At 39.7% G+C, this 26,081-nt stretch overlaps 1 protein-coding gene across 11 annotated transcripts in view; it reads right to left on the minus strand.

Moving 5' to 3' along the window:
• PDE1C (phosphodiesterase 1C) overlaps window positions 1-26,081 on the minus strand; it is a 517,847-nt gene that overhangs the window by 231,263 nt on the left and 260,503 nt on the right. The window contains exon 4 of one of the 11 annotated variants that reach the window (XM_057304133.1): window positions 14,877-14,945. The exons of the other annotated variants lie outside the window; for them this stretch is intronic. Within the exon in view, the coding sequence (XP_057160116.1) occupies window positions 14,877-14,945 (69 nt within the window). The remainder of the gene's footprint in view (window positions 1-14,876; window positions 14,946-26,081) is intronic. 11 annotated transcript variants of the gene reach the window in all.

Genomic DNA, 26,081 nt, shown 5'->3' on the forward strand with positions numbered 1-26,081 from the left:
ACAACCCCATCCACACACCCATACAGGGTCCACACAGCCAGGCACAGACTTGGCCAGGGGATCTGTGCCAACCACACCCAGCAGAGCACAGCAGAGCCTGGGAGAAGCACCAGGAATCCCTGCAGTTTCACAGCTCTTGGACCGTGCACCCACTTCCCACTCAGCTCCTGATAGGCCCCATGTGACACTGATACATTATTATATCTGTTGATGACATGCCAGGTCAAGAACATGGAGGGAATGGCCTCCTATATGAATGTAAAAACACTTTCAAGCAAGAACACAGATGAATTTCAGGTGATATGTCCACGTTAAGTCAACACAGGTTTTTATACTCTTCCATATATAGTTTCAAAATTATATATGGTGAGACATGCCTCTAAGTTTAGGTAAGGTAAGGAACCCACCCACACAGAGCAGCCAAGAGACAGACAGATCGTGCCACAATTACTTACTGAGTGCCTGCCATATGGCAGAAGCAATGACAAGAGTGGCTACGGCTGGGAGAAGAAAGAGACCCCAGTAGTGGTGGGTAGATCAGGCACAAGGGTTTCTAGTATCAGAGGTGTGTGTACAGAGGCAGCAAGTTAGAGGGGGAATGAACATGAGAATCACATGGAAAACCCAGTTCTGCCTCTTTATCTGTGAAAATGGAAACAACCTCACCTACTTCAAGGTCATTGTGAAGACCAAATAATAGCAGTTATGGTTATTATCTCAAACAGTTGAATCGAACTGCCATAATTTGAAACTGGGTTTCCCCACTCTTCAAAGGTATGACCTTTCTGTGCCTCAAGCTTCCTCATCTATAAAAGGGGGATATAGTCTCTTACAGAGTGGTGATAAGGATTCAATGAGTAAATTCAGGTAAAAAACTTAGAACTGTTTCAGGAATGTAGTGAGAATTCTCAATAAGTTAGCTCTTATCACTGCTATACTCCCAGTACTGTAAGAAGGAGCTGCGAGGGTGTTGAGGAAGATTTTGAAATTAAAGCAAGATTTTACCAGTTAAGGTTGGTGGGAGTATGGGTGGAAGGGGAGGGGTGGAAATGTAGAAAGAGCAAAAAAAAAAACAAAAAAAAAACAAAAAAACAAACACAGAGCAAGAAAGTAGTGTGGGAAGGCAGGGGCCCAAGAGGACAATCCTTGTGTTCCCAGGTCCCTGTCATCGGCTGCTTCTGGCCCATTCCATCCCGGAGCCAATCCTAACCAGCGTAGGACCCTCCCACCAGCCTCAGATAACCAGCTAGGAGAAGAGAAATCACTGTTTTCATTACAGACCTGGGGCCCAAGATGAGCCCTGGACACACACATGCCCAGGAAAACCCTCTCCATACTCAACCACAAACCCACAAAGCCACGTTGCAGTCTCCATTGGGTCCTCAAGCTGCCCCAGAATCTGGAGTCTTTACTGAAGCCCCTTAGCTCAAGCTCCAATACTCTGCCCAGTTCTTATGGTTACAGTCACTTTTTAATATTTTAACTTTTACAGAACACCTTCACATAATATGATTTTTTAACCTACTGATTCTCTGAGAAAGAGTACTAATCTTTATCAAAAATAATGAGGTAGCAACTGATTTTTTTGTATAAAATTGTATGTAATATGGTTGCACCTGTGCAAAAGAATGGATGTAAATATATTGCCTATATGTGAATAAGAATTCGTGAAGGATACAAAAAAATGTTTACAGTGAGTTTTCTTTGGAGAGTAGGACTAAGAGATCTACAGTAAAAAGGAGACTATTTTTTCATTTAATGTAGTTTTGTATGTCTTAATTTTATACCATGCATATGTACTACTTTAAATGGTTTTTTAATGAGTTTTAAAAATGAGCACGAAATCCCATCTCAGAAGTTCATTCTAATGCCTAAATAAAAGTATGTTTTGCTAGTACATAGTAAGTTGTTAGTAAATAACAGCTGCCTATCGCCACTACTATCATTATGTGTATAATAAAACTTGTAGGGGTGCCTGGGTGGCTCAGTCAGTTAAGCATCCAACTCTTGGCTTCGGCTCAGGTCGTGAGCTCAGGGTCGTGAGACTAAGCCCCACGTGGGGCTCCGTGCACTCAGTGTGGAGTCTGCTTGAGATTCTCTAACTCCCTCTGCCCCTCCCCCTGCTCACCCTTGCCTCGATGAATAAATAAAATCTTTTTAAAAAACCAAGGGCACGTATTGCATGGAACACTGGGTGTTATACGCAAACAATGAATCATGGAACATTACATCAAAAACTAAGGATGTACTGTATGGTGACTAACATATCATAATAAAAAATACATAAATAAAAAAGACCTATTACATAATTAATAACTAATAATTATTGTATAATTATTTGTATAATAACTATGTCCGTAGTAGTGACTGCTCAAGCTTATTCATGTGCATCAGATCTCCCCAGTGGGGCTGTGAGCTCCATGAGAATAGCTCCTGTCTGGACTGACCTTGGCTTACAGGCACACACAGCACCTCCCGCAGAGATGATCACCACAGACTAACTGACCGAACCAATACACCCAGGAATAACCGCCCTGCCCAACAACCCATGGGTTGGGCGGGGGGCAACATATCCTCATCTCCGCGTTGCAGATGTGGAAACTGAGGTCCAGTGAGGTCATGTTGAGAGGCCAAAAGTCAAAAAGTTGGGAGAGGAGCTCAACCAAAATCCAGGTCCCCAAGGCTCCCAGGCAGACCCGTCCATCAGCTGTGGCGGGCACATTAAAACACAGTAGCTTGAGCTCAAAGCCAGCATTGAGACTAATGCTGAAAACCCAGCGAGAACCACGGAGGGACTACTAAGTGAGCTCTAAAACAGACCAACAAACATCATTTCATTACTCACATAGGTAGTAAGATTTTCCCCTGATATGAGTTATATTAGCCAGGGTTCTCCCGAGACACGGAACCAATGGGCGAGTATACATATATAATATATACATACACACATACACATATCTAAAAAGAGATTTATTACAAGGAACCGGCTCATGCAGTGCTGGAGGATCTGCTGCCTGCAAGCTGGAGACCCACCAGGAAAGCCATCGGTGTCAGTTAGTTCCAGTTTGAAAGCCTGAGAACCAGGGAAGCTGATGGCATAAATCCCAGGCCAGAAGCAGGAGAAAACGAGATGAGATGTTCCAGCTCAAGCAGTGAGGCAGGAAAAAGAGAGGCAAATTCCTCCTCCCTCCACCCTTTGTTAGATTCAGGCCCTCAATCAATTGGATAAGGCCGGTCCCACTGCGGAGTGCAATCTACTTCACTGAGCCCACCAATTCAAACGCTCATCTCATCCAGAAACACCCTCACAGACACACCCAGAAACAGTGTTTAATCTGGCACCCCACAGCCAGTGAAGTTAACACATAAAATTACTCCTCCCACCAGTTAAGTCACCTTAGGGACACACAGGTGCGTGCATTCCAGACAGGAACAGAGTAACCCGTAGGGGAAGAAAACAACCCCATACGATCCACAGAGAGCACTAGCGGGAGCACCCTGCCAACCAGCGTGGAAGCTTGAGCCCCGTGGTGCTGGGCAGCCACCGCTGACAACAGTCACCTAGGTAAATACCGGTTCTGCCACACGACCTGGGACAAGCTGATGCTCTGTGAGCCTCAGTTTCATCGTTTGCAAAATGAGGATGATCCAGGTACTTACCACCTAGGGTCTACTACAAGGATTACATGAAATAAAAGGTTATAAGTCATTAGAAAACTGCCTGGCTTAAAAAGCACTCAATGAACATTGGTTGTGTTTACTGTTCCTGTTATTGTTAGAGATAAAAAGTCATAGCCAGAGCATAAACACCACACACATACACACACACACACACACACACACACACACATTTCACCCCAAGAATTACTTCCCACATCCTATGGTATTTTGCACAGACTATATCATACCACTTATCACGGATACTAAAAGGAGTTGTGTGCAGATCCGCCTCCTTTCTAGACTGAATGTTTCCTGAAATCAAAGCAGTTTGTATCTTATTCAATTTTATATCCTCAATGCTTAATACATGGAAGGTGTTCATACATGTTTGTTAAAAATGTCAAAGTGGAATGAAAAATTCTGAATCATTTAGACTCACAAAGTGGTAACTGCAAGCAATATTTTAAAAATTGAAATTCAGTTTCTTTTCATTTTGTGGATGTCTTTTTAGACAGTCCACCATAAGAGCAATATCTATAAATAAAGCTAACTTGTACTCTGAGGCCCACTAATGTGCTAAACCATCAGCCCTCCAGCTTCTCTTGATGTTCATTCAACTTCATTTCTGCAAAGTTTCAGCCAACACATTTGACCAAATGAATACAATTCATCAAAGAGCCCAGGCTGCCACAGACCTACACAGAGATCCAATCAACAGGTTGTCTCTACAATGGGGACAGGCAGAGCCCCTTTAACAAGGGCAATCTCTCAAATCAGTTCTCTTTCTCACAGCTTGGTGGGAGAGGGGAGGAATGCATGGGGGTACTGGCAAAGGAAACTCTAACTCTTTTCCAGGCACTATGGCAAAATTCTGCAAGCTGATATCTCTGTCAAGCAGGCTGTGAGACTGTGGGCTCCAAGAATGCACCAATAACAAACCTTATTCCATTTCTATATAGTGCAATCATGTTTGCCCTCAGATATCATTGTGTGGCTCAAGATAAAACACTCCATACTACAATGCTTACTGTCTTTAACTGTAAGCCCCATTTGTCATGGAAGCCAGACTCACTCCTTGCCTAAAGCCAGTAATATGTCTTTGGGATAAAGCACAAATTTGGGGAGTTTAATAACTTCATTACACTACATGACCCATCCATTACAACAACATCGCTACGGCTGGACTCAGCTACTGTAGTTACTCAAGCCAACCTCATGTTTACAAAGGACAGTTTGATCCTAGGGAGGCAGAAGACTGGTTCTTGGAGCCATTAATTTATTCCCTAGTAACTGTTTGTTGAGTGCCTACTTTGTGCCACACACTGTTCCAGGTACTGTGGCTATCGGAAAGGAAAGGAAAGGAAAGGAAAGGAAAGGAAAGGAAAGGGAAGGGAAGGGAAGGGAAGGGAAGGGAAGGGAAGGGAAGGGAAGGGAAGGGAAGGGAAGGGACGAGGAAGGAAGGAAGGAAGGAAGGAAGGAAGGAAGGAAGGAAGGAAGGAAGGGAGGAAGGAAACATTTTTTGTTCTTATGGAGTTTAATGTTAGTGAGAAAAGACTGACAAAAAAATTAAACAAAAGCTCATTTCAGGTAATGATGCATTATTAAAAAGAATCAGGAAGGCCCTTCTGATGAGGTGAAATATGGATGATGAGAAGGGGCTTCACGCAAAGACTGCCCTTTGCACAGAATTTAATCTGGCTGTTCTGTTTATACCTCTGCAGAGCTCTCTGGAAGAACCACATGCTCAGTTTTCCAGAAACTCACGGCTAAGATGGATCATGAAAACTTGAACTCTACTCCATGCACCAAAATCTCTCAATTTCCTAGGTCCCTAGAGAGATCCTGTCAGACCCTTGAGTGTGGTCTAGACACTTGGGGGAAGCCTCTGTTGTTTAAATGGCCCCCAAGACACATGAAAACAAATAGGACTCATATAACAAAACAGTTTATTGTGAATTGTCATTACCTCATTAAGGAGAAACTTTACCAGAGGAGGAGTGAGTTACAAAGGCCTGGAGAAGGCAACTGAAAGGTCCACAGACGGAGTGAATATTTACGGCAAACTGGTCTCCTGGTGTCCACTCCTCCTTCCTTCGAGCAGTAGTACACTCATCTCATCCTCCCTTGAGGCCTCCTGCTTTGAGAGCACCAGACTGCCAGCTCCAGGAAGGAATGTCTCACTCAGACCTAGCCAGTGTGTACACTGACCCACTCCTTCCCCACAGGACCTGCTATAGAATGGACATGTGGCCCAAGCTTCTCCAGTCCAAGTAAGCCCTGGGGTTTGTGCAAGAGTCAGAAGAGATCATGTTTCAGTCTGCTGGACTGACCCTGGTCGTACAAGAGGCCCAGCTGCAACAGCTAAGCCTGGCACAGAACACAGCCTATGTGGAGCAGAAACGTGGGAAAACAGAGTGAGACACGGGGTCTAAATGCCTTCATCTGAACACCTGGATCAAGCCACACCTAACGCAAACATACTCTCTGATTTTGGTTAATAAATTATGTCTATTTTTCTTATACTAGCTTAAGATGGGTTTTCTATCACGTGCCACAAAAAAAAAGTCCAAACACATACCACAGGTAAATTCTCCTTAATACCAGATTATTGAGAACCAAACACACTTCTCAATATAACCAAAGAGCCATTTGTAAGGAATTCTAGATTAGTATAAGAGAAAAATGAGGTCTCTTCTGATTTCCATTAAATAATAATTGTTTAGTTGGCACATATTATGTTTTCACATTGGTGCCAGCTTCTATAAAGGGGGAAAATGTATAAAACATCGCTTCCCTATGCAAAGTGCATATCATACAATCTATCACTGTTACTAATGCTTTACTAATCCATAGAGCTTTCTAGAATATAGAGCATTTTTGAAACTTGAACTTCAGGTGCAAAGAATTAGACTAGATTCATCCACATCCTGAGTTTATAAACTCTCATCATTGCCCCATACATGCCCTTTTTTATCAAGTCCCACTAACCCTTACTCACACCATTTCACTGCATCTTCACAACTGAACAAGGAAGCTGAGATTCTGGGAAATCACCCAAACCCCGCAGTTAGTGAGCTCCCTCTCCTCCTCACTGGCCTGTTCATAAAAGTAGAAAAGAAGGAGTTCCTTTAATCACAGTAGCAAGGAGCTATACCATACTGGCTGGTATGTTTGAAAGGTATAGTTCAGAACAGACACTTCACATTTGCCAATAAGCACAGAGCCAGAATTTATGGGATTGCTTCTAGTCAGCTGCTGATTTCTCATCTTTGAATGCAGTCATTTTAAAGAAATTTTGCACAAATTCAGTTGATACCCACAGATCACTGAAATAGTCAAGCCAGATGTAAATCAGATTTTTCCAGGATAACTTTTTTTCAAAAGTCACTTCTTTAAAAAGTCATTACTGGCTTTCTTTAGTGGCATTTTCTTTCTGCAGATCAATGATAGGTCTATTGTCCCCTTTTTGGTTCCACTGGTTCTGACTGAAGCAAATCAGGTAAGAAAAGGCACAGGGGTTTCATTTACTTAATCTAGAAATAAAATCACCTAAAAAAAGAATTTAAAAAATTTTACTGGTAATTGATTTCTACTTCTTTGCCTGAAAATGACTCTCTTTTTATTCTTCTGGCACATTAAATTGGTGAAGCAGTTTCACTTTTTGGGTACTATGCTCCCAGAAGAATTAACATTTTCTACATTGATTAATTTAGAAAAATTGTTGAATTCACACTTAAATACAAAATGCTCTCCAATGCTATATAATTCAAGGGGGTAGAGGATATAAGTGAAAGAAAAGAAATGTTTCTATAGTAGTGGATGTTTGCAGGGGGCATAAACCATGGCCTACATCCCAGATCCTCCAGACACCACCCATGGATGGCTGTCCTGGATCAGAAGTCTGGTGTTCAAGGAGGGCTTCCCTGCTAGGCCCATCATCTACAGTTGGTGTTAGCAGTACAAGACAGATTGATGCCATTTCCCATGGGAGGATAAGAGCTCAATATTGGAATGTTCTCTTTCTGCTCATAGACACAGGAAACAAAAACATGATACAAATCCATATATGGGTAAGTTGGGTATGAATGAGAAACATGGCTGGCACTGGCAGTAAAGTGCACGTACAGTTGACAGACATGAGAAAGAGGAGGACGTGGTGGTCCTTGGGGTCACCCAATGCAGTCAGAAAAAAGGGCCACCATGATTCAAAGTGCTTTATCTATGGAGTCAGCCTGGTCAGGCATCAATCCCACTCTGCCACCTTTCTGCTTCATGGCCACATGGGGCAGGACAAGAATAGGAACAAGTCCAAAGTCTGGCACATCAACACTTCAGTGCTGGTGGTCTCCCTTTCTCTCCTCCCCACTCACTCTCTATGATAGTCCTTGGTGTAATCAAAGCCTCAGGTCTTCCAAAGTTACCTTATTTTTATAATATTCAAGTACAAGCATCATGACTAAAACAGTGAGTCCAGAATTTGGAATCCCATAAGCAACCCTATTTTCCATTAAGTTCACCTAATTAACTCTATTAGGATCCAGAGAGGTTTTAAAAATAGAACTTACCTGTGTCAGAGTTAACGCATGCTGTTGTCTGTTCACTACTTCTGTCTGTACATAGGCCTTGCATCCTAAGAAACAAACTTTACCCTCATATATGTCCCATTAACTCTTTCGCCCAAAGAGCCTCCTCAGCACACCTACCATACTTTGTTCTTAGTACTCCTAATTGTACTTTGTTTCTATCATAAGTCTCAGCCCACTGGCTTTTAGAATATTGTAAATCAGAGCAGTCGTATCACTAATTCTCTTGGCTGGGATCAGGAATATGGGGGAAAGAGGCCACTGAAAGGAACTGTAAAATGACTGTAATTATTATTTTTCATATACCATGAAGGTTTATCCTAAGATGAATAATCAAAATAGCTAGTAACATAAATAACGATCACCTGCTTCGGGTCTTTGCCTTTCCTGTCCTCATATTTTTACCTGCACACCAACACCACTAACACCACCACCACCACCGTCAATCTCAACTGGCCTTATTTTCCTCCATAGCACTGCTGGTTCCATATATTTTACTTATGTACTTTATGTCTCACTCTACTAGAATGAGGCTTGAAGAAATCATCACTTTGTTTTCACTTTTATACCCTCAATATCTATAACACTACCTGGCGCACAGCAGGAACTCAAAACATTTGTTGAATATCTAATATTCAGTCCAGATCTAATATTTCTTTGAGACTCTCTCTCTACAAAGAATTTCATAAAAGTAAAAACTAATATAATATGACAATACTAAACAATGGGTTTCAGAGAAACTTCCAAGGTAAATGGTAGAAACATGTTCTTTACAACCTAAATCCTCTGACAGTGATTTAAGTGCAGCTTTTAGTATTGCTTCTGAGAATCCCTTCAATAAATATTTAGCAAAAAAAGCCCCTTTCCAGACATTTGCCACAACCCTAGCGATATTTAGGCCTGACCCACCTATGTTCAACCCGTCAGACACAAAACATGGCAGCCGTGGATAGACTAGTACCATTTGGAAAAATGGCCTAGGCCCTTACTCCATTGGCTTAGCTGCCAACCAGCTGCTATTTTATTCCATGGCCGTAGATTCCTGCAAGCTGGATGATGATAAATGGACTCTTCACAAACAAGCAGTACAAAGCAAGGTTATGAGAAAAAATATGGGGAATGATGCTTCTAACCAAGCTGGAACAGCAGTGGTCAGATTTACCCTCCAGCCGAGATGCCCTTCAACAGATGACTGGATTAAGAAGATGGGGTCCATATACACAATGGAATATTACTCAGCCATCAGAAAGAACGATTACCCAACATTTGCAGCAACATGGACAGGACTGGAGGAGATTATGCTAAGTGAAATATGTCAAGCAGAGAAAGACAATTATATGGTTTCACTCATTTATGGGACATAAGAAATAGCAGGAAGATCGGTAGGAGAAGGAAGGAAAGAATGAAGGGGGGTAAACAGAAGGGGGAATGAACCACGAGTGACTATGGACTCTGGGAAACAAACTGAGGGCTTCAGAGGGGAGGGGGGTGGGGGATTGGGATAGGCCAGTAATGGGTATTAAGGAGGGCACATATTGCATGGTGCACGGGGTGTTATGTGCAAACACTGAATCATGGAGCACTACATCAAACACTAAGGATGTACTGTATGGTGACTAACATAACATAATAAAAAAATTATTATTAAAAAAAAAGATTATCCTCCTGTGAGAAACAACCTAAAAACAGACAAAATTTGTAATTCACTGGTTTTCAAGACACTGGACATCAAGGCAACAAAGAACAGGCAAAGAAGAGCGGTACCTGAGGCATGGGAACCAAACAAGGGGAGCTCTCTGACTGCCAGAGCTTCCTGCCTTGAGAAAGTTTCCAGGGCTCAGTGCAATGACAGGGAACCCAGGGGGAGCCTGGCGGACTCCCCGAGTTAGGAGTCAGCGCTGAAATTCCAAGGAGACCAAGGCAGCTAGAATGTGCAGGACAGACTACCTGAGAAAGAAGAAGTGCACAAAGAGAAAACATCAGCGATCTGCAGCGAATCCCACCTGCGTATCTAGCTAAGTAATGCCAGCGCATATATGTGAGGAAGATATGGCGGCTTTTTATTACAACAGCACAGTCACGCAGTTACAGCAGCAACCACATGGCCCTCAAAGCCAAAAAGTTACTACTTTGCGCTTTACAGGAAAAATCTGCCAACTCCTGACTAACAACATACTTAATGGTAAAAGACAGAATGCTTTCCTCCTAAGATCAGGAACAAGACAAGGATGTCCGCTCTCACTATTTCTGTTCAACATTATTCTGGAGATTGTGTCCAGTACATTAAAGCAAGAGAAAAAAATAAAAAAGGCCAATAGATTGGAAGGGAAGAAGTAAAACCGCCTTTATAGACAACATGATCTTTTATGTTGAAAACCTGATGGACTCAACCCAAAAGCTACTAGAACCAATCAGTCCAGCAAGCTTGCAGGATACAAGATGATTATACAACAACCGGATGTACCTCTATAAACTGTAAATGAACAATAAGAAGTTGAAACTTAAAAAGAATGCCACTTAGTATAAAAGAACAAGTACCATCTTCTTTCATTAAGATAGAAGTGTTTAGCCTGGTGCTTCACTCATTGAAACTACACTGTATAAGAACCATCATCGAAGTAACTTCTTACATCAAGACACAAGAGCTTGTACACTTGGGGAAAAAAAGAAAAATAAAAGAAAAAGAAAAATAATGCCACTTATAATAATACAAAAATAATATAAAAATAAATCTGGTAAGAGATTGTTGAGACCTGAATACTAAAAACTACAAAATGTTGTTGAAAGAAATTAAAGGAAATCTAAAATAATGGTGAGATACCCAGTTTAGAGGTCAGAAAATTCAATATCATTAAGGTGTCAAATCTCCCCCAAATTTATCTATAGATTCGGCACAATCCAAATCACAATTAGAGAGGGATGTTTTATAGAAATTGACAAACTGATCCTAAAATTCATATGGAAATGGAAAAGTTCTAAAATAGCAAAGCAACTTTGAAAAAAGAGCAAAGATTTTCAAAACTTTGGAAATGCAACCTAATTTCACAGCTAATTACAAAGACAGTTTGGCATTAGCATCAAGATAGACAAATAAAGCAATAGAACAGAATAAGAGTCTTAAAGTAGACATACAAACATATAGAAAACTCAACAAAGAATCACAAACTCATTGTAATTCTCAACAAAGATGTAATTGCAAAGCAGTGGAGAAAGGCTAGTCTTTTCAACAAATGCGGCTGGAACTACTGGACATTCATACGCAACAATCTAAGCTTCAATCCATCCTTACCACCACATATAAAGATCAACTCACAGTGGACCATGGACCTAAATACAAATCCTAAAACCTCTAAAAGAAAATATAAAAGAAAATCCTTGTGACACTATATTAGTTTGCTATGGCATAAGCGAGTGCCATGAATTGGGTGGCTTAACAGAAACTGAGTGTCTCACAGTTTTGGGGGCTAAGAAGTCCTAGGATCAAGGTGTTAGCAGGTTGGTTTTTTTTTCTGAGGGCTGAGAGAGCAAGATCTGTTCCAGGCCTCTTTCTTTGGCCTGTAGATGGCCATGTTTACCCTGTGTCTCCATAAATCATCTTCCCTCCATGTATGTCTGTCTTTGTACCCAATGTCCCCATTCGTAAGGATACAAGACATGTTGGATTAGGGCCCACCTAATATACAGGTGGCAAATAAGTACATGAAAAAAAATGTTCAACATAATTCTATGACACAGAAATATAAACTAAAACCACAATGAGATACCACGGCTCATCTATTGGAACAGCTACAATTAAAAAGACTGAGTGCTTCACAGCTAGGTAGTAACTGGAACTCTCATACTCTGCTGGTGAGAATATAAAATGGCACACATTTGGAAAACAGTTGGGTGGTTTCTTAAAACCTTAAACACGTAGCTACTATATGATCTAGCCATTCCAGTTCTAGGAATTTAGTTTACGAAAGTGAAAGTCTATGTCCACACAAAAACTTGCCTATAATATTCTTAGCAACTTTATTTGTCATAGCCCCAACTGAAAACGATTCAAATGCCCATCGACAGTGAATGAATAAAAATACTGTGGCATTTAGTCCATAGAGTGGAATGTTATTCCACAACATAAAGAATGAAGCACCAATACATGTTATGTGGAAGACTCTGAAAACAGTGGTACTAAGTGAAAGAAGCCAGTTTAAAAAGAGTACCTACTGTATGAATCCATATATGTAAAATTCTAGGAAGTGCAAAATAATCTACAGAGCTAGAAAGCAGATAACTGGACATGGACATTTTGAGAGAGAAGGGCAACGCAGAGCTAGATGGAGGCATTAAAAGGGTCATGAGCAACGCTTGGGAGGTGAGGGATATTTTTTTACCTTGAATATGGTAATGGGTTCATGGGTGTATGCATGTGTTAAAACTTATATTTTACACTTTGCAATTGCTTGTGTGTGAATTATACTCAATAAAGCTGATGGTAAAATACTCATTTCACATTCCGATGGTCTCTGTTTCAAGTCCTTGCTCTATCTCTTACTAGCTTTGTTATCTTAAGCAAGTTTATCTCTTGCTCAGGCTCACATTCTCTGACTGCAAAATGGTCATTTATAACACTTATTTCCCAGGGCTATTGTGGATATCAACTGATAACTCAGTGTCTGAAAATAAGAAATACTCAGTAAGTTGTAGCTATTATTAATAATCACAATAAAGACGTTTCTCATTCTTAGTTCTTAACTTCCTATAAAAGCTACCTTGAAAGACAAGACAAACAATTCGTATTTTCAGAACCTAGAAAGCTGAGTGTTCTCCACTTTCTTATTCAGTATTTCGGATAGTGCTAATGTAAATGAGTTTTGCTAAATCGAAACAGGCACTGGCAGAAAGTCGAAGTGTATTTTTCTTTTTTTTTTTTTTTTTTTTTTTTTTTTTTTTTAAAGATTTTATTTATTTATGTGACAGAGAGACAGCCAGCGAGAGAGGGAACACAGCAGGGGGAGTGGGAGAGGAAGAAGCAGGCTCCCAGCGGAGGAGCCTGATGTGGGACTCGATCCCGGATCGCCAGGATCACGCCCTGAGCCGAAGGCAGACGCTTTAACGACTGCGCTACCCAGGCGCCCCCGAAGTGTATTTTTCTGATCCTTTAAAATCATGTTTTCAAATATGAGTTGTGACCTACCCTGCTATTAACACAATGGGTTTAGCTTACAGCCTCAGCAAAATAATGTTTTTATACTTATATAATCCGTCTTCAACTGCAGTTGGCAAAACTACATTACGAGTTTCACACACACACAAACACACACACACCCCTCAAAATTTTCAACTTAATGGTCTTTTTACATATGTGCAATTTAGACCCTCAAGAAAGAAAGTGTGAATAATAGCTATCCCCTCACATAGACCACATGGGTGGGCCTATGGGACTGTGCAGAGAGAAGAGACAGGCCTGGGTAGCATCCGTATAATGCGTGCGTGGAAGACCCAGCCCAGAAAGATGCCTTTAAACACTGCAAAAATTAGTAAAAAGGCAAGATACACAAATACTTTGCTGAGATTTTGGAACATTTACATGCAAAAGGTATTAATGGGGGTGCCTGGGTGGCTCAGCCGTTAAGCATCTGCCTTTGGCTTGGGTCATGATCCCAGGGTCCTGGGATGGAGCCCACCATCGGGCTCCCCGCTCGGCGGGAAGCCTGCTTCCCTCTCTCACACTCCCCTTGCTTGTGTTCCCTCTCTCGCTGTCTCTCTCTGTCAAATAAATAAATAAAATCTTTAAAAAAACCACACACACAAAAGGCATTAATGTCAAGTCCATAAGAAGACAGTTTTAAAAACACTAAAACCTATATAGTCAATGACACAAAATATTTCTGATATAGTCTGACTCAAAAGATGACACCTTTATAGCAATGGTTTGTGAAAAAGTGACATTGTGATAATGCCTACAGACCTGGTTTATTTAGGGGCAAAAACCTTCAAGAACTTTTATTTTACTATATCTTTAAGAAATATATCAAAGTTTTCTTTTTAACTCTGAGATTAGAAAGTACTCATTTATTCCTAGCACGTATTTTCCAAGTTCACAGAAAGAGACAGGGTCTGCAGTTCTGCGTGGAAATCTCAATGACAAGTATGCTGCTAAAACCCTAGCTTTCAAGGTGTGTATATTTAGAACTTGCAGAGGCAAAACAGATATTACTGAACAAATGACCAAAAAATGAGGAATCAAATGCTTAACTGACAGTATAAATGGGACCGTCTAGTTTGCAGGGGCTTACAAATGTAATAACACTTATAATAATAATGGTTTCCAATATGTACAGCCACTAGAGTTTATCTCTACATGAGTAAGGGTTCCACGAGGCGAAAAGTCAATAAAGTTCTTTACCTCCTTTTCTCTCCTGAGCAAAGTATTATAGCACATCCTTGCATACAGTTTGAGGCCTGGGTTTGAATCTGTAGAACTATTTCCTAGCTCTTCCATCTAGGGCAGTTTACTTAATCTCACTTAGTCTCAGTTTCCTTTTATGTAAAACATGCACAAAACTGGTATATTTTATTGTGAGGATTAAATGAGATAAAGCTTATTTAAAAAGTGTTCAGCACAGTGTTTTGCAAAAAAGTACTTACTTAGTATTAGCTTCTAATGAAGACCAGCACATTTCTAGTCCTCCAAAAGAGAATAAATCAGAAATGGAGCTGGAATCAAAATTAGAAATGTATTTCATACATATGGAAAAAACAAATTGAAAATGGGGGAAAATCCAGTTTCTAAATCAATTCTGTGAAATCAGTCTGATGGCCATTGTCATCTCAACAAACCAGATTAGGAGGCCAAAAATGGTCCCACTGTTTGAGGGATAACCAGTTCATTCAGGCAGAAAATCCCAAATCTCCATGTTGTGTTGAGATGGCACTTGAATGAAGTTCATGATTAGATAGTCTGTGATTTTTCTAAGCAACGTTTCTGTAAAAGTCCACACTATCTCATACAAACCAGTTATTTGAGTTTTAAGATACTGTGGCTAAATGCTAGGCACAAATTTAAATGAGTACAAACCATAGAGGGGAAAATTTTGCTGAAAACCATACAATTTAGAGGAGATCCCCACTTCTCCATTCCAGCCTGTCTCACCACTAACATTTTTAATGCCAAATGGTTAAACTGATGCTTTATTTCTCCGTAAGCTAAAGGAACACAGATAACCAATGTTTAAGATAAAACAAGCCTGGAAAATATAAAGGAAAATTACTTTTATTTCTTATATCCTCCCCTCAGTTCATGGAACCCAGGTATTGGCAACAATATTTTGACCTCTTGTTTTTAAATACAAAGATGGCATAAAGGAAAAGGCTGGTATACATTTTGCTAATAGATTTGCTACTGAAAAATTTAATTTTCTACACATAAAAAGAAATCGTAAGAAAAAATTTTGAAAGCAATGATAAACTAGAGGGAAAGCAAAAATAAAAGACATAGGATTCATACTTTTTAGCCTATAAACAGTTCTTAGATGGAAATATGGACAAAATACAAACAGCTAATTCACAAAAGAAAAATTATAATCGTTGTTACATGTTCAGTCTGATAATCAAAAAGATGCACACTAAAGCAATGTATGACTCTGATCCTATCAGATATAAAATATAAAATATCAATGGTAAGCATATAGGAATTTCCTAGAGAATAATTTCTCAACATGCATTAAAAGCTTTATAGATTTTTCATACTCCTTAAATTACCACTAAAGGGATTTTTCCTAATCCTAGGGAAAAAAATGGAAGAGTACATAAAAGAATGCATGCATCAGAACAGTGTCTATAAAATGAAAAATTAAGCAACTTAAATGTCCAACAATAGTGGATTAGTTAAATCAATAACAGTACAAACATATGGAAGAAAATTATGCAAACATTAAGAACGATGCTTTAGAAGCAGACTCATGGACAAGAAAAGTCATTAACATATCAATAAAGTACACACACCTGGATGGCTTGGTCCGTTAAGTGTCTGCCTTCCACGCAGGTCATGATCCCAGGGTCCTGGGATGGAGTCCCACACTGGGCTCCTTGCTTGGCAAGGAACCTGCTTCTCCCTCTACCTGCCACTCCCCCTGCTTGTGCTCTTTCTGTCTCACTCTAACAAATGAATAAATAAAATCTTTAAAAACATATCTATATCAATAAAGTGAATAAACCATTTCCAGAATGTCTATGTAGTCTAATCCCATTGTTATAACATTCTTTTGCAGTGAACAAAATTTGGAAGACTGTGTATATGAAAATACTGACAGTAATTCTCTGGAAAGTAGAATTTTGACTGTTTTAAATTGTCATGTTTCCTGTGAACAAGACACAGTCAGACATAGCATAATGGTTAAGAACATAGGCTGTAGAGTCAGCTTGACTGAGTTCAAATCCTGGCTCCAACACTTACCAGCTGTGTGTTCTTTTTCAAATTATTTAACCCTTCCATGCCTCTGCTTCCTTTCTGTAAAATGGGGATAATAACTGACTATCTCATAGAGTTACTCTGAGTATTAAATGGCAGCTCTCCTCGAACAGTTCATGACACCTAGTAAAGACTTAGTAATGCTAATTATTATTATTAGTAGTAGTATCATTTTCTACTTGTGTTCCTTATATGGTAAATAAAAATAATAATGCTGAAAACAACTAATACAAAAATACCTAGACAGTGAGACGGGTGCCAAGAAAATTCAATGAGAAAGTAAGTCTTCTCAACAAATGGCTCTGGGACAACTGGATATCTGCACACAAAGAATGAAGGAGGAGTGCTACCTTACATCATATACAAAAATTAACTCAAAAGGGATCACAGACCTAACTGTAAGGGCTAAAACTATAAAACGCTTAGAAAAAAACATAAGAGTAAATTTTGTAAAGTTGGATTAGACAGCATCTTCTTAAATATGACACCAAAAATATAAGTAACAAACAAAAAAATTGACAAACAGGACTACATCAAAATTAAAAGCCTTTGTACTTCAAAGAATACCATCAAAATAAACCAAAGAGCAACATCCAGAATGGGAGGAAATATTTCCAAATCATATATTTGATAGGAGACTAGTACTTAGAACATACCAAGAATTTTTAAAACTTAATAATCAAAAAGACAAATAATCCAATTAAAAGCAGCCAAAAGATCTGAATAGACATTTCTCCAAAGAAAATATACAAATGGTCAACAGGCACATGAAAAGATGCTGGGTATCATTATCCATTAAGGAAATGCAAATCAAAACCACAATGAGCTACTACTTCACATCCACTAGGATGGCAACAATCCAAAAGACAGATAATAACAAATGCTGCTGACAATGTGGAGAAATTGAAACCCTCGTTCACTGCCGGTGAAAATTTAATATGGTACAGCTGCTCTGGAAAACTATTAGGCAATCCTCAAAATGTTAAACACAGAGTTATCACATGACTCATCAATTCCACATGTAGGTATATGTAATCAACAGAAATGAAAACACTAAAAATATGTCCACACGAAAACTTGTATAGGAATGTTCAGAGCAGCCAAATTCATAACAGACAAAATGTGGAAACAACCTACAGGTCAATAAACCGATGAACAGATAGAGTCTAGTATATTCATGCAACAAAATAGTATTTGGCAATAAAATGGGGTAAAATACTAATACATGCTACAACACGGATGAATCTCAAAGACATCATGTTAAGTGAAAGAAGCCAAACACAAAAGAACACATATTGTATGATTCTATTTATATGAAATGTCTGGAATAAGCAAATATATACAGGCAGAAGGTAGATGAGTGATTGCCTAGAGCTGAGGGAGAATGGGAGGTAAGAATAAAGAATGAATACAAATGGATATAGGGTTTCCCTTTCAACTGATAAAAATGCTCTAAGCTTAAATTTTGGTCATGGTCATACAATTTTGAATATATGAAATATAGTGACAGTACATTTTAAATGGGTGAATATTTTGGTATTGAACTACATCTCAATGAAGGTATTTAAATTTTTTTTTTCTAATTCCCTGAGAACTCTGAGCTTCACTTCTTAAGAATGTCCTTGGAAGAGCCAGCAGTTTATAAGAGAAGCAAAAAAAAAAAAAATGTAGTTTAAAAAAGATCTCCTACTGAACTGTTAAAGCTCCAAACACTTCCTTTTCATATTCATCCATGACTGACTCCTCCCCCATGACTCACCCTTAACTCTTTATTGAGCACCTGTGCTAAGCGGGGCAAGCACTAGGTAATGGGACACAAAGGTTATCAAACCCTACTCGAGTTTACAATTGAGTGGAGGGGCACCACAGGTCACATTAATGCAAGACGGCAAAGTATAAGGTACTTGGCAGCATGTGGCAGGCTGGCAAAAGGAAGCATCGTGGAAGCAGTAACATAAACATGGAGAACTGGAGGATGAATTAGGGTTAGCAAGCAAAAGTGCTGGAGAAAGAAGGCATCGATTTGGGCAGAAGGAACAGGTGCAAGGGACTGGAGGCTCACGCAGTGTCTGGGGAAGTAAAGTACAAGCAATATGGCTGGAGAAGACAGTGTGAACTACGGTGGTAAAAGGCAAATAGGGTTCTTCACAGAAGGCCAGGTGTACCAAGTGAGGGAGTTCAGATATTACTTTGAAAACAACGCAGAACCATTAAACAGAAAACTTACACAATAACACTGGTGGTTGGTGTTTTAGAAAGATTACTCTGGCTTCAGGATAGCTACACATGACCCAAAGGAAATATGATAAGAAGCAAATATCTGAATTTGGAGGTCACCAGGTAAGAAATGGCAGCCCCAACTGTGCTACTGATGGTGTGGGCAGAGAAAGGCAGCTGGATGCAAGAGGTATTTCACAAATTGATGGGACACAACTTTGTATATGAGACAGAGAAACCAGAAGAAGGAAGGACAACCCCAGGCTGTGGCTTTGGCAACCAGATGGATGATAATGCCATTTACCAAAATAGAGAGCATGCAAAAGCAGCAAATTTGGAACAGAAGATATTAAACATATTCCATTTGGGCTTCCTAAACTAAGGTGCCTATGAGACTTCTCAGTGAAGACAAAGGTTGGATATATAGGTCTGAAGGACAGGGAAGATAGCTGGCGGAGGGATATGGATTTGGAAATCATGAGTCTGAACAGACTAGATGAAGTTCTGGGAGAAGCTGAGTTGTCAGGAAAGAGGATGAAGAGGGCCTGGGGCAGACACCAGGGATACTAACTCCAGGGCCATGGGAGTCCCAGTCCATGCTCCTTCAGCATCCAAGGGACTCTCTTCTGCCCTCAGTCGTCAGCTTGGTCATCACAGGCACTCGCGGTCTGACCACTGAAGAACCTGGTCTTCTTTCCTTAGCCTCCAGACATCCTAGCCACCTTGTGCACCTTCAGTGAGCTTTTATCCCAAGAATGTCAAGGGAAGGCTATATGCCAAGCACTATCCTGGGTGCTACAGTATAAAGACACCAACGAATCCCCTGCCCTGACAAAGCCTAGTTGGGCAGAGGACAAAAAGAACACAGGTGAACTCAGGACACCACAGCAAGTGGCTCCAGTAAGGCCACACCCACGAGGAGAGCCCCTTCTACTCAGAAGTATGGACAGGCCCTAGCATAGAGTGCTTCCAGCATGTGAGTTTTAAAGGAAGAGGATTAATCAAAAACACAGAAGTGAAACAGGCCCAGGAGCCTTTGCGGGATGCAAGCACTTCAGAATGGCTGTAGCTCAATGTGCAAATGAAGAAATCCTTTTATCTCAAGAGAGGGGACATCACTGAAGTATACTCAGTTGGAGAGGGTTTGATGAGGTTTGTGGTTTCTAAAAGGAAGCAGTAAAAAGAAAATTCTAATCCATGAGCCAGATCCCAGATCCCACTCAACAGGATGCTTTTCAAAAGCGCAATACAAGTGTCAGTTTATAATCATTTTGCTATATGCTCACATACTAATAGCAAACACTGGGAATGGGAGGATCGGTTCTATGCTGGCTCAACAGGATGAACAGCTCCCAGGCAGTCTATCTCCCAATGCGCTTACAGTTTCTGAATCTCTTCATTACAGCTGAAATTTTAAAGGAAGGTAAATTATTTTCTTTCTTGAGAGAGGGGTATGTAAATGGAGTCTTCCTGAATGGCGGCAGATTGGTTAGGACCCATTTCACAACCAGATCCCTGATTGTATGAATTTAAGAAAAAACGTGTTCCTAAGTTTTATTGACAGAATGTAATTTAATTTTATAAATTCTAAATTTGTTTTTCTGAAATAGTAATCACATAAAATGATACAAGGGCTTCCAAAATACCAAAATTGAAAAAGGTCTTTTGCTCAAAATTGGGCACTTAAGCCAAATCCCACAGACCCGAAGCAGAGAAATTTGCAGATACTTTAAAATCAAGACAGGGGGTGGGGGGGAAACCCCAGAGATTCTTGGTTTTACAGAGTAAAGACATTTAGTGTAAAATTGCAGTTATATTTTCTGAAAAGCACACGAGAGTCTCAAATCCTGGCAATCTGTACAAGGGTAAAGTGTATTCAAACAAGGCCCAAAAGAGTTCAGTGTGTGTCAGACAAATTCCACACAAATCTAGAATTTTGCTCTGGGGAGCAAGTCAAAATCTTCCTGACAAAGTACCGATTATATCCTGTTTGTTTTCATCAAGACCACCACCAGCATCAACTTCAAAGCCATGTTTTGCACTGCGCTAATTGCCATACCCTCAGTCTGGTTCAACCATTATGGCCACGGCACAGGTGGGACAATCATATTCTCTGCTGCCAAATGCTCTGCTCCGCCTAGAAACCAGCTATACACAGGAGGAAAACACAAAACTAACATCTGAGAATAAGAGAATTTTAGAAACAACTCCTCAATACATTCTTCTAGATTCCTTCCTAATTTGCATTCAGATCCGTTTTACCGGTGCTATCACTCTTGATTCAATCCCAAATGAAGCCCGTCATGAAAGGCTGCCCTGACTCTGTACTTTCTAGGTGCATGTCCTTGGTATTCCCACATTCATACTTCCGTAGGCCGTCCTCACACTGCATTGAAAGGAAGGTTTCTTAGAGATTCTGTTGTTTGGAAATGGACTTCTCCCAGGTACGTGCATTCTTCACTTAAAATCCAAGGCACTGAACTTCCTGACAGCTTTGTAGACTTTGCCCTACAAATCCCTACTGCACTAACTTCTCTCTAAACAAATTATGCTCAGTAGATGTTTCCAGCTTTGAGTGTGTTCTTTCTACAATATTTTCTTTTTTTTTTTTGAGAAGGGAGAAAGGCAGACAAGAGGTAGAGGATGGCGTAAGGAAAACACAGCGTACCTTGTAGAGACGCCATTCCTGTTTACCATTTCTCAGGCACTTCAGCCATGAGGCAAGATACAAATTAGATCCCACACAGGTAATTAATACTTATTCTCTACTTCTGCGTGTCTTTTTTATATTTTCAGAGCTTTCCAGAATGCTTGGCTGAAACATTTTGTGCACGATTTGAATTCCAGTCATGTCTTATTTCACATCTTCAGTTAGTATCATCAGCTGACATCCACTTGATATCAATCAACAAAACTTAGGGACATAATAATTTTTCTTAAATTCACAGAATCCTGGACATAGGAGTGAAATGGGTCCTATTCAGTCTATTGCCATTAAGGAAGACCATATTACACACTTCTCTCTCAGGGAAAAAAATAGTTTACATTCCTTTAAAATTTCTGAAGAGGAAAATTCAATACGTTCTCTCTTAGGATGTCTCTAATCTCTCTAATAATTAGAGAACCTTTTTCTCATTCCTAATGTTTAACTTAAATATATAATCAAGCTATCCCCAGGGACCTAATATGTGTTTTTATACTCTCTATCCAAAGCCCCTATTATAGCACATAGCAGGTGGTCAGCAAATATTTAATGAATACCTATAAAGGGGAGAGAAAAAAAATGAAGAAAAGGTAGAAGAGCCAGAGGGAGGAAGGAAGAAAGGAAAGGGAGAGGAGGAGAGAAGAAATAAATGCTAAGAAGGATCAAAGAGGAACCCAGCACTCAAGAAATTAACAACAGAGTAGCAAAGATGTGACTTGCACATAATAACCATTATTAAAAGTAGAAAATATTAAAGGGCCACAGATAAAATGTTGGGGAAAATCAGAAGAAAGCTATATAATTTCTAGCTAGGAAAAGTCAGGAGCAAATCAATAGAAGGGCTTTGAAGAACAGACAGAACTCCGTCAAGTGATCATAAGGGGCAAATGTAATTCCAGGAAGTCCTGAATATGAGAAATCATGGGGTTATGGGAAATAAAGTGGTTTAAGGGGAGCATGCAATATGGGATGGGGCCCCTTCAGTAGCCAGGCATACAGCAAAAGTATTAGTAATGATTTAGGAGACCATTTAAGTGAATAAGTACATGAACAAATGAACAAATGAATAAAGAAACAAATGAATTAGCTTAGGCCTGGCACTTAAAAGATAAAAGAAGATTATGAATATGGTTTCTACTATCCATCCGCTGATGTCAACTGCAAATTACATCTTTATCCCTTTGTAAAGAATATTGTTGGAAAGACTTCTTCCGGGGCGCCTGGGTGGCACAGCGGTTAAGCGTCTGCCTTCGGCTCAGGGCGTGATCCCGGCGTCGTGGGATCGAGCCCCACATCAGGCTCTTCCGCTATGAGCCTGCTTCTTCCTCTCCCACTCCCCCTGCTTGTGTTCCCTCTCTCGCTGGCTGTCTCTATCTCTGTCAAATAAATAAATAAAATCTTTAAAAAAAAAAAAAAAAAAGAAAGACTTCTTCCATTAAATTGGATCTACTTGAACAAAAAAAAATGAATGACAAAATTTTATGTATTTCATTGTATTTGCATGTCATTTTATTTTAATCCTAAGGATATGGGAAATCAATATGAAATAGATTCTTATTTTCTTATTACCAACACTATAATCCAGTGTGAGTTTGCTTTTCTTGACTTCCTTTTCATTTCTGATTTTTTTTTAACTTTTAAAAGCAAACCAAAAAACACTTTGTTCCTACTCTTCGTCTTGCCTATTTACTCCCCACCATCTAATATATATACACATTAAAGACTGGCCAGTCAATTTGTCAATAAAATACTCTCCTGCTGGCTTTTGTGACTGAGTTACTTCTATTAAAAAAAAAATAGAACATTCTGCCATACAACTGGTTCTGGCAGAAATGTTAACTCTAGAATAAGGTGGATAAAACAAAATCAGTATAAAAGCCAGTGGGATTAGTGAAAGCTTCAACATATGGCTTACAATGGTTGAAATCTCTTCTGACCCATGATGTTTGCTAAAGATTCTATTTGCTGAAAAACAACCTCAACCATGATTATTAAGCCATCAAACGTCCCACACAACATGATGAGTTTTTTCATGCTTAAGCTCAAATGAACTTTTAAACATACATCAGAAGAACTTAACCTCTTTTTCATGCAGGCACTTGCGCACAAATGTTCGTAACAGCCTTATTTGTAATAGCCCCAAACTGAAAACTACCCAAACCATCTTTCAATAAGTGAACTGTCCAACAAACTGTGGTATATCCATACCATGAACTACTACCCAGCATTCAAAAGGAATGAAGTAGTGACATGTGCAACTTAGATGAACCTTGAGGAAATTATGCCGAGTGAAGAAACAGCCAGTCTTCAAAGGATACATACTGTATGATTCCACTTATGTAACACCCATGAAATAGCAAAAATATAGAGATGAAGGACAGATCAGGAGTTTACCAGGGGTTAGGGATGGAGGAGGGGGGATGGGTATGACTACAAAGGAATAACATGGAAGTGTCCAATGGCAATGGTACAGTAGAGTCTTCTGATTGTGAGGCTCATTACACAAAGCTACATGGACAAAATTGCATAGAGCTTCACACACATGCAAATGAGTTTATGCATAACTGATAAAATCTGAATAAACTCTATAGATGGTACTAATGGTAACTTCTTGGCTAGGAGATCATACAGTAGTCACATAAGATGTTACCACTAGGAGAGATTAGATGATGGATACCCAGGACTTCCCTGCACATTTCTCTGTAAACTCCTATGAATCTATCATTATTTAGACATTAAAAGTTCTTAAAACGGTCGATGTGTATCAGTACATGTCATGAGGTTTACCTCTACTGAGATATCAATACTGAGTGCAGAATAAGCTATAAAATATATGCCTTTTTGAAGAAAATATGGGTGAGAGGAGAAGGAAGGAAGATGTGTAACATCCCTAGTAGATCAAAAATTGATGAGAGGTGTCTGGGTGGGTCAGTCGGTTAAATGTCTGTCTTTGGCTCAGGTCATGATCTCAGGGTCCTGGGATCAAGCCCTGCATTAGGCTCCCTGCTCGGTGGGGAGTCTGCTTCTCCCTCTGCCTCTCCCCTAGTTGTGTTCTCTCTCGCTCTCTCTCTCAAATAAATAATATCTTTTTAAAAATTTAAAAACTGATGAAAACTTGATTTGGGAACAAGTTACAAAGCTGTCTTAAGCTTTCAATATACCTTTATACAATGGGGGCATACACACCAACTTAATCAGGTAGTTTTGCAAAATAAAGAAGCATATATGGTATTTAGTAAGAGCCTGGGACTCAGGAAATACGATGGACCCTTGAGCAACAGGAGTTTGAGCAACAGGTCCACTTACACATGGATTTTTTTTATAGATACAGTACAATTCTATAAATGTATTTTCCCTTCCTTATGATTTTCTTAGTAACATTTTCTTTTCTCTAGCTTACTTTATTGTAAGAATACAGTAATATACAAATATGTATTAATTGTATTAATTGACTGATTATGTTATCAGTAAGCTTCTGGTCAACAGCAGGCTATTAATAATAAAATAATAAAAATAATAAATAAGGGAATATAATAAAATAATAAAAAAGGGAATCAAAATTATATGCAGATTTTCAACTGCATGGGATGGGTCAGTACCCCTAACTCCATATTGCTCAAGGGTCAAGTGTATTAATTTTTTTTCCAATGAGCATAAAGAAAATTCTCTATCATTTTATTCTTCTCTCCCTACTCTCTTATTGCATGACCTTACTTCTTGAAAAAAATATTTCTTCCTCCTTCAACAACCATCAGAGACAGCAAAGATTAAGCATAAAATCAGAGCTCATTTCATCTAGGCGCATCTGTTTTAAGGAGGCCCAAGTTTAATCACTGAACCACTGAGACACGGCTCTGTAAGCTCTCAGAAGCACAGAATCCCATACACGGTTCACCCACAGGGCTGAAATGTAGCACTTTAACAAGATCCTGCTCTGAACACTTAACACTCAAGCTCTCTACCATGGTCTCCTTCCCAAGGTAACTGCAATTTCACTTCTCTCAGTGAGTATAATCCCCCCACCCTTTTTATTCCTTTTAATGAATTGTAATGACCTGGACAGATGGCAAAGAGACCACTAGAAAAGTGATGTCTTCAAGTACCAGCCCAATGAGGGAATCCGTCCAGGAGGTTTAAATGGAACAGTTGAGGAGGCCAAGAACCAGCAAAGCAGGAAATGGTCCCAGAATCTGCTGTTAGAAGAGGCAAATGTCCCACAATGCAAAGGATCCTCCCTGACCTAAAGGGTCAAAGTAGACGAGGCAGAAAATGGGCAGAATGCTAAGAGTCATCTTCATATAAAGTTCCCAGCTCTTCAGAAAACTTTTTCCCATCTCTAAATGTGCCGACCTATTTACATGCACTTGATGCCAGACACCAAAAAGACAGTGTAAGAGAGAGGTCAGGCACAAGGACAGCCTGAAAGCCAAGGCCAGGGTCCAGGTGGGGGTGGAGAGGAGGT

This window comes from Ursus arctos, unplaced genomic scaffold (assembly GCF_023065955.2).
Source record: "Ursus arctos isolate Adak ecotype North America unplaced genomic scaffold, UrsArc2.0 scaffold_3, whole genome shotgun sequence".
NCBI classification, from domain to species: Eukaryota; Metazoa; Chordata; class Mammalia; order Carnivora; family Ursidae; genus Ursus; species Ursus arctos.